The 9974-nt window shown below is 39.6% G+C and overlaps 1 protein-coding gene across 1 annotated transcript; it reads right to left on the bottom strand.

Annotated features, from left to right (window-relative positions):
• Positions 1-7093: 7093 nt before the first annotated feature.
• On the bottom strand, positions 7094-8919 carry LOC132284490 (AAA-ATPase At3g28580-like). Its single transcript, XM_059786602.1, has one exon. It carries the CDS (start codon positions 8776-8778, stop codon positions 7213-7215), a length of 1566 nt encoding a protein of 521 aa, XP_059642585.1. The 5' UTR covers positions 8779-8919; the 3' UTR covers positions 7094-7212.
• Positions 8920-9974: the final 1055 nt, after the last annotated feature.

Raw genomic sequence — 9974 nt, 5'->3', positions numbered from 1 at the left:
CCCCGGTCTTAGTCGTGTTGAGTCCATGTCTTGTGAAACATGTCAGCTTAGTAAGCATTATCGTGTATCTTTCAAGCCAAGGGCTAATATTCGTGTTACTAGTCCTTTTCAATTAATTCATTCAAATGTATGGGGACCAATAAAACATATTTCTATTAATGGATTTCGTTATTTTGTGACCTTTGTGGATGATCATTCTCGGATGACTTGGTTGTTCTTAATGAAAAATCGTTTTGAGTTGTTTTCTATTTTCAAAATATTCGCAAAGAAATAAAAACTCAATTTGGTTGTTCCATTAAAGTTTTACATTCTGACAATGCCAAAGAATATTTCTTGGACCCATTCGAGACTTATTTTCATGCTAAGGGCATCATTCATCAATCCTCTTGTACTTATACTCTGCAACAAAATGGAGTAGCTGAACGTAAAAATCGTCATCTTCTGGAAGTCTGTCGTGCCATTTTATTTCATATGCATGTTCCCAAACGATTTTGGAGTGATGCCGTTCTTACGGCATGTCATCTTATTAATCGGATGCCCTCATCCGTGTTAAAAGGTAAATCTCCTCATTCTGTTCTATTTTCCGACTCCGTATCGTTTAATTTGACTCCACGAGTCTTTGGCTGTGTGTGTTATGTCCATAACCTTAGCCCCAGTCTTGATAAACTCGACCCTCGTGCCACTAAGTGTGTTTTTCTTGGGTATTCTCGCACTCAGAAGGGCTATCGTTATTACAATCCTTATTTTCAACGCTATTTCATTAGTGCTGATGTAACATTTTCTGAGTCTCTCCCATATTTTTCTGATTCTACTACTCCTCTCGATATTACTTCTGAGCCACCTATGCCAACGGTTCCATCTCAGTTTACTACTTCCGCACCTCCTCGCTCTGTTGTCCCTTTACAGGTTTATACTCGACGACCTCGACTGCCTACTTTGCTCCCTCCATCTCCTTCAGAGTCTTCGGATCTGCCACCTTTACCTGATGATTTGCCTATTGCTCTCTGTAAAGGTATTCGGTCGTGTGTTACTGCACATCCCATTTATCACTTTATCTCCTACCGTCATATTTCATCCTCTTTATCGTATTTTTTATCCAAAGTATCTGCTACTTTTGTTCCCAAGACTTTGCAGGATGCTCTCTTTGATTTGGGTTGGCGACACGCCATGGTGGATGAAATGGATGCCCTTCACCGTAATGGAACATGGGATCTTGTTCCCTTACCTACGCGCTCCAAAACGGTTGGTTGTAAGTGGGTCTACACAGTTAAATACCTTCACGATGGGTCTATTGAGCGGTTGAAGGCTCATCTAGTAGCAAAAGGGGTATACTCAGACTTATGGCGTTGATTATGATGAGGCTTTTTCCCCTGTTGCTAAGATTTCTTCTATTCGGGTTCTTATTTCCATTGCTGCCAATTGTAACTGGCTGTTGTTTCAATTAGATGTCAAAAATGCCTTTTTACATGGTGACCTGGTTGAAGAGGTTTATATGGAGCAACCACCTGGTTTGTTGCTCAGGGGGAGTATCGTCACACTGTTTATCGCCTTAAGAAGGCCCTGTATGGATTGAAACAATCTCCACGGGCTTGGTTTGGAAAATTCTCTGAGGCAGCATTAGAATTTGGTCTTAACAGATGCCAGATAGATCATTCGGTATTTCACCTGTGCATTACAGTTGGCTTCATTTTTCTTGTGATGTATGTAGATGATATTGTGATCACAGGTGATGATTCTGCAGGTATTGCTAAGTTGAAGGTGTTTCTGTAAAATCGATTCCACACTCAAGACTTGGGTAAACTTAGGTACTTCTTAGGTATTGAATTTGCTAGATCCAAGGAAAGTATAAGTTTATCTCAACGAAAATATGTGTTGGACTTGCTAGAAGAAACGGGTATGTTAGGTGGTCGTCCGGTTGATGCTCCTATGGATTCAAATACAAAACTTGTGTCTGATAAGGGTGATCTATTTAATGACCTAGGTAGATTTCGTCGCCTTGTTGGGAAATTAATTTATCTTACTATCACTCGACCTAATATTTCATATGCAGTTAGTGTTGTAAGTCAGTTCATGGGAGGACCTAGAATGCCACATTAGATTGTTGTTTTTCGGATTATCCGATATCTCAAGCAAGCTCCAGGTTTTGGGTTACTATACAAATCAAATGGTCATCTCAGGGTGGAAGGTTTTACAGATGCTGACTGGTCTGGTTCTCCTTTAGATAGGAGATCTACTACAGACTATTGTACATTTGCAGGAGGAAATCTTGTTAAGTGGAAAAGTAAAAAGCAAACGATGGTAGCTCGATCTAGTGCTGAAGCTGAGTATAAGGCAATGGCCCATACCACTAGTGAGTTGACATGGATACAACATTTTCTAAAATAACTTGGGTTGACAGTTGAAGCTCCTACTCCATTGTTCTGTGATAACCAAGCAGCTGTTCACATTGCATCGAATCTTGTGTTTCATGAGAGGACCAAACATATTGAGGTTGATTGTCACTTTGTTCAGAAAAAACAATTAAGTAGGAGCATCTCTACTCCATTTGTGAAGTCTAAAGATCAACTAGCTAATATGTTTACCAAAGCACTGGGTCATAATCGGTTAAGGACTATCTATTTCAAGCTGGGATTATTTGATATATATTCTCCAGCTTGAGGGGGAGTGTTAGAATGTTTATATCCTCCATAATATTGGGTCCTTATGTAATTACCCTTAGTAGTTAGGCTAATTGTGTAATTAGGGTGTATAACCCTTATTATTTATATAAGCCTCATAAGAGAAGGCTGAAGGAATATACACACACAATATAGATTTCTCTCTCTCTCTCTCTCTCTCTCTCATGAATCTGAATATCTTTTAAGCAAGCAAAATAGTTTCATATGGAATACATCTTTATATGTGAATTTGGAAGATCGAACAAATTATTGTCAAATGAGATTTACTAAAGTTGATTTAAAGTTGGTTGATGGTCCTAAGGTCATGATGGAGCAACAAGAACACCAATTTTATAAGTAAAATTAAACTTGGCATCTAGAGAATGTTATTTTTAAAGAAGTGGTATCAGGTAAAGTATTTTTATATTTCAACCTATGTGTAGGATCGAATTAGATTTTAGATGTAGAGTATGTTGGAGGATTTAAATTATTCTAACGTTACACCATCTTTAACGGCTTAAACTTTTAGAATAGTCGGAGGTTAACATGGTATGATCGTCAAATAGTCTCAAGTTCAAACCTCACCATCACCAAGCTTAAGCTTTTAGAGTAGATGTAAATTAACCGAGTAGGTTTTAAACTTGGGTATCAAGTGCATGCCAAAATGGACCTTGTTGATAAACAAGTATTCAGGTTTAATAAAATTTAGATTTGCTTGATACGAGGATATGTTCTACACTTGGCTTGCTCCCTGATTTCAAGGATAATCTGCATCCTCTCCTGGACCTACATCTTGGATGGAAATCAGATTTGATTTCTTGCAATTCAGTCATTATGATCTTAGTTATTGCCATCTAAGATTGTGACCCACTCTTTAAACCACATACTCAGGCAAGATTATAATGATACCAGGAAAAGAAATTCTTACTGAGAGCAACAAAAAAGGTTCTAACCAGTGTAATAATATTAATCAAAGAATGCTATTCTAATTAAAATATATACAACTTCTGGTTTTTTGAACAAAATTATGGTAGAAAGGAACTTGGTCATGTTCATCCTTTGGCAACTCAGAAAACATGCCTAAAATAAACTCCGGATCCCGTTGTCCCTGAATCTCTCCTTGGGTAATGGACAAATCAAACAATTACATCTCTATTCTACATGATTTGTCGATTTAATTTTTAAGACAAGCATGATCATGAAACTAAAATTGTCTTGATGCTTTTGGTTTAGACATCCATTTCCATGATTTTGAAGGCATCCCTCTTTCTTTGGTCTCTTGGTTGTGGAGATGCTTCTTCTTTGCGGAGGTATACTGTCTCCCGTTTAAGCTCGCAAGTCTTCTATTCAAGCAGGGTTAAACTCGATTTGATGAATGCTTCTTGGGTAATCTATGTTAATGTGCACTTTATTTTAAGGGTGTTGGGGGATGGGTGCAGTGTGATGAATTCAATACGCAACTTTTTAGCTTTCTCCAAAGCATTTGGTGTTATTGTTTCTAATAGAGTTACACTGCTTGTTAGAGTAAAAGAAGCAAGAAACAGAACTTGTTTAAATAGTTCAGTGGATTATGATGGACGTTTTCACCAGAAAGAAACTTTGGTGGATGCTTAAGTTGTCTTGTTAAAGAAAAAGGAGCCTTTGCGATTTCTATATCGTCCTCTTATGAAGCATGTGTTTTGGTTCATTGATTGACTACTAAATCAGCCAATTCTGGCATGGCTGTCAATGCTACTGGTTTCAATCTAATATTGGAGTTTGTAAGAGATGACATGGCAAGTGTTTCATGGACGTACTCTCAATGAAGATATATATATATATATATATATATTTCTTTTTTCTCTTTTTTTGATAGGTAAGACGCACCAACTTTGTCCCAATTAGGACTTGAACCCTGGACCTCCTCTTTGAGAAAGAGAAGAAAATTCCACTCAGGATAATGCTTAGCGGTAAAGATGGATAGATGGATTATTCATCTATACTGAACAATTTTTGGTATCATGGTATTCATCTGAATGTCAAATGTGTTGCCTATCATTTGAAGCTGCACGTAGTTGTTCTCCTTTTTTGTCCTTTTCTTTGAAGTTCTCTATCCACTATTCACAGGAAAAGCTTTGCTCAAGTAAAAATAGAAGAAGTTGAAGATTTCACATGCTTCCTAAGATTGAGAAGTCCAAAAGGTACTCAACTATTTCTTGACTAAATACTTAATTGGGTTCCTTTTCAATTGACTAAAGTTGTATTAACGTAAATGTTTGTTGACGTGATTCATCTGTTAATCTTGCTCCCCAAAAAAAAAAAAAAATTTACCTTATAAAATTTTTAATTATCTTAAATCTGTCAAATAGCACATTCCTTCTCTAATTTTTCATATATTATGGTGCAGATGCGTCTTCATCCACCATTGGCATACAAAAATCTTTATCTTAACCTATTTTGGTGTTGCATGATATTCCCCATAGAGCACCATTACAGGAACAATCACTTTTTGCAAGTTAATCAGATGTTAGTGTAATGAAAAAATAAAAAGGATAAAGAACATATTCTACGATATTTCTGCAAATTTTGAAGGCACAAAATACTGCATGATTATCTGTTCTGTATTGTTACCATTAGGTACCGGCAATGGCAATACTTTGTGGAAATATCATAGTGGGAGGAAGGTGGTTCCTTTTACTAAATCCATTTTTTATTTAAATTGGGACATTCGGATATCCGATTATTCCATTCAATTATATTTTGTAGATGATTATGACCGATCAATCATGGAGGCTATAAAGATAATTTAACTAACCATGTATTTTTATCACCTGAAAAATTTATGTATGATACCTTCTCTATGACTTCATGCTTGTACATCTGTAAAGGAATTTGCTTTTCTTTATTTTTTGTTTAAAATATTAGATGCTGTCGTGACTTATTTTCTCATTCTTTATTCTTGAATGAAACAGAAACAGGCATTACCTGATCCTACAGAAATTCCAAAACCTGATGCTTCTTCAAATGGTGGACAGAGTGGTTCTTCAGAAATTCCTCAACAATGACTCTTTCTAGGCACCAATCTCCTAACTCACTTGGATATGAGGTAGTTCCGCTTATTTCTTTCTAGATTTCTTTGCTTGCCATGATTCATTCACACACTAAACTGATATCATGTTATGAAGACAGAGGCCTCAATGGTACTATTTGGCAAACACTGTCGAAGCAGTTTCAGAAAATGAGGGAGATTTTGATGGTGATGATGATATAGTTGGAGAAGCTGTATATGATGAAGAGTATTTTAGGAAACGTAAACAAAGAAAGAAGATTTCCAGCAGCACTGAAGGAGATGAGGGGTATGATTGGGATAAAGAAAATGCTGGAGATGGTGAAGAAGTACACTCCTCAAGGATCAGAAAGGGTAGTGATGAAGATTTAAGAAATTGATTGGCCACATTAGGAGGGAAACTGAAGTATGTTCTGTTGATGAGCTCCGTTCAGGTCTAAGCCGTAGTAGAAGTGCCACCAGAAACCATGTCAATTATAGACTCTGTGATTTCGGAATTGGAAACTGAGTCATTGAAGCATGAGAAGTTGAATGCCTCAGATGAACACTTGAGAGCTAACCATAATGCAAGTCTGGGAAGCGAAGACTCTGAAAGAAATGACGATGACCAAGGGATGAAAATTGATCGGCCTGCTGAAGAGCACACGATGGGGCTGCGGAGAAAAAGCAAAATGAACTGCCTGAGAAATCAAATAGGACAGGTCAAGATGAAGTCTAAGGTGTGACATGATGGCGTTTTCTTGACCTAATTGGGGTGATACGCTGTATTTCCAGGTTGCAGGTTTTGATGATGATCCTAACACAATGAAATATGAAGAAACAGATGACTTCTAAAGCTTTGACTCTATTCCAGAAAACTAGGGGTCATAATCTCTCAATTTGGGAAGCTGGTTGTACCATAGAAAATCGATAAATTTTGCAGTTAGTACATGAATGAAATTATTTAGAGTTTGTCCTTGACATTGCCCAAGCAACTACTGTGATACAGTTTACTATTCATGATTTCCAGCTGGGGAGCAGCATGATCCTGAGAAAATTATGTAGATTGGGTAGTCAATTTAGCATGCCGACATTTGAAGAATCTTTGACAAATGGATATTGAGGAATGTATTGGGAGTTCTTCAGTCTTCCCCTATCCAGTCGGTGTACCATGACCTTTTAACTTATATTTTAACTGAAAGATATCGCTTTAGATGTTCTATTGTCATGACAATGGACTGCCTTGAACATTTGGGTTGGTGGAGTCCGTCTATAATATGATCAGATTTTAGAAACCGATTCCTCCCTAAAAAAGGTAACACATTTCTCTATTTTTCCAGTTAAACATACTTGTAGCCTTCTGATTTACAGTTTCTGGATCAGCTTGTTCTATTTGTTGAAATAAGGTTCCATTGTCTTTTAATAAAATTCTAACTTGCCAAAATATTAGCAATACAAAAAGTAAACATATAATTCTAAATGAGAATGATTTGAATAACATAACTCTCGTGTTATTTCATAGTAGTTTTCCTATGCATCTTCCTTTTCCAATTCCTTGCCTTCTAATTCCTCTTCAGCTTTCTTCACAGAAGTTACTTCCTCTTGATCAGCTTTCTTCACAGGCGCAGGTGCTTCCAATTCCTTTTCTTTTACTCCCTCTTGGGCTTTCTTCACAAGCGCGGCTGCTGCTTCCTTCTTCACATCCTCAAGAGCTCGGATCAAGTTCGAAAGGCATTTCTCTGCACCTTCTCTCGGGGACTTGGGCATCAGGTTCTCTGCAACGTCAGCCGGTGTAATCTTGTTGTCCTTCATCAACCCTTCAATCGATTCGAACATTGGATGTGTTTCCAGCATCAGGTAATTTTTCGCAAGCACTTTAAACCCCTCAAAACTGCAGTACGAAAGCTCAATATGCTTGTCCATCCTCCCTCTTCTTATCAGAGCAGGGTCCAGCTTCTCCACATAATTCGTGGTAAACACCACAATTCTCTCCCCTCCACAGGCCGACCAGATCCCATCAATGAAATTCAAAAGCCCTGAAAGGGTGACTTTGCTGCTCCCGATCTCCTCCCTAACCTCTTTCCGAGCAATTTCCTTCTTCTTGGCCTCCTCATTTTCATCATCATCTGAAGATTTCTCAACCTTCTTTTTCCGTTGTCCTGTAAGATCAAGAGAGCAGTCAATATCCTCGATTACTATAATGGACTTACTTGTAGTCTCAATCAAAAGCTTCCTCAGCTCTGTATTGTCCTTCACTGCTGTGAGCTCCAGATCATACAAATCATAACTCAACAAATTCGCCATTGCAGCGATCATTGTCGATTTCCCGGTCCCCGGTGGACCATAAAGTAGATATCCCCGTTTCCACGCCTTCCCGATTCGTGAATAAAAATCCTTACTCTGGCTGAATGTCAATAGATCTTCAACAATCTCCTGTTTCTTCTCCGGCTCCATCGCCATCGTCTCAAACGTTGCAGGATGCTCAAACACAATGTGACTCCACATACTCTGCTTGTGGATTGAATACTTATAAGTAGGATTGTTTGTGTAAAGCTTCCTCTGCCTGTTTTTGATCCTGACTTCCTTCCCTTTCTTCAATACATGGTCCAAATAAGCCTCAGATATCAACTCCCTATGCCGCTTGTGGAACTTGAGCTTGTAATACCTTCTCTCCGGCTCCGGATAGTACGTCGTGGTCCTCGCCGGTGACACTTTTTTGGTCGAAACCCACTGGACCTTCACGCCACAAAATTCATCAGTCACTCTTTCATGATCATCCATGCTTAAAACCAACTTGCTGCTGTCCCTTCCCATCTCGGCCTTGAGCCTCTTAGCACTTGTGGACGAATTCACGCTGAGGTAGGCCTCCACCGCCGAGTAGGCTTCACTGCGCTTGAGCCGGCTTCCGGTGAACTCGTAGATAGAAATCTGGATATAGGGGTAGAAGTAGCCCATGATTCTATGAGTATATGCTGACAAGTAGTGACGGACCTCGTAGGGACAGTATTGGCGTATGATCGCCCAAAAGAACATGAGACTGGCAATGGTTGAGCCTGTCATCGCCCACATCTCCGTCATCCTCATCGGTGCCATCATTGGAGCTATGTTCGTTGAATTTGCTAGCTCCCTTCTTCTTTGTCCTTCACATAAATGCAGAGCTTTGTTTCTCTCCCTATTTTGACTTGTAAAACAACAGAGACGGCAAAAGAACAGTTATGTTCATTGAATTTCCTCTCTTCTTGTTCTTTGTGTTGAATATATTAGGGTAAAGTGCAAATAACCCCCTGTACTATTGACAAATTGCAACTAACCCCCCTAAACTAAAAAAAAAACCCTCTAAACTATGAATTTGTTGCATTTTAGTCCATTCCGGTGACTGACTTAACCGGAAAAATAAAAAGTCTGAATTGCCCTTATGATTATTCACTACTGTATAAGGTATATAAATATATATGCGTTTATATATATTTCTGGTTTTAAACTGAATTTATATATATGTGTTTATATATATATATAACATTGGAGATTGAAGAGAGAGAGAAGCATCAGGCTGGAGATTGAATCGTGAAGAAAATGAAGGAAAAAGATGGTGGCGGCGGCGGCGATTATGGTGACAGAAGAGGAGGTAAGTCGGCGATTATGGTGACGATGCGGAGTCGACGCGTCAAAACCCAAATCATCCTCATCGCTGCTGGGATCTCGCTGCCATCATCTCCTGCGCCTGCCCTGCCACCGTCTCTTGCGGTGATAGCTGGAACGAGCTCGGATGGTGGAGAGGACCGACGAGCAAGATGTGCTGAACGGCGATGGGCTGGTTCGGCCATGGTTAACTCGTGGCGATGGGCTGGTTGCGGCTTAGCTGCACAGCGGCCAAGCTTCGCCTCATCCGCCAACCTCCCTGTTCCGATCAGGATGGTCACCCACTTCTCGTTTTCATCGACCCCAAATTAGTCCGCAATCATTCTCCACAAGTGCTTTCACTTGAACAGATCGTTGTTGCTGCAATTGAAAGCTTCGTTGCTCGCGTACGGATCCATCGCCGCCCATACTAGTGCTCCGCTATCAGATTGGAATCCGACGCCACCGAGTAGCAGTTCCATGCCGCCTTCGTTCCCGAGGGAGAACCAGAGATTGTGTTTGAAGGGGGTGATGGCAGTGGGTTAGTGGGGGTTTGGTTTCACGGTGTGTGATGGGTTTGATGGAGAGAAGGTTGGGCTGTGGTTGGTGATGACGGGTGATGGTGGTGGCGGGATTGGGGTGGTGGCTGTGGGTTTGTGTACTGGTTCGATTGG

This window comes from Cornus florida, unplaced genomic scaffold (genome assembly GCF_030987335.1).
Source record: "Cornus florida cultivar Cherokee Brave unplaced genomic scaffold, ASM3098733v1 CherokeeBrave_3.0.0_Hap2_Chr11, whole genome shotgun sequence".
In the NCBI taxonomy this organism is placed as follows: Eukaryota; Viridiplantae; Streptophyta; class Magnoliopsida; order Cornales; family Cornaceae; genus Cornus; species Cornus florida.
The sequence above is the reverse complement of the archived record's forward strand: the minus strand, read 5'-3'. Positions and strand labels throughout refer to the sequence as shown.

Coding starts and splice junctions, on each gene's coding strand:
- LOC132284490 (XM_059786602.1), bottom strand. CDS start 8,778: ATGATGGCACCGATGAGGATGACGGAGATGTGGGCGATGACAGGCTCA.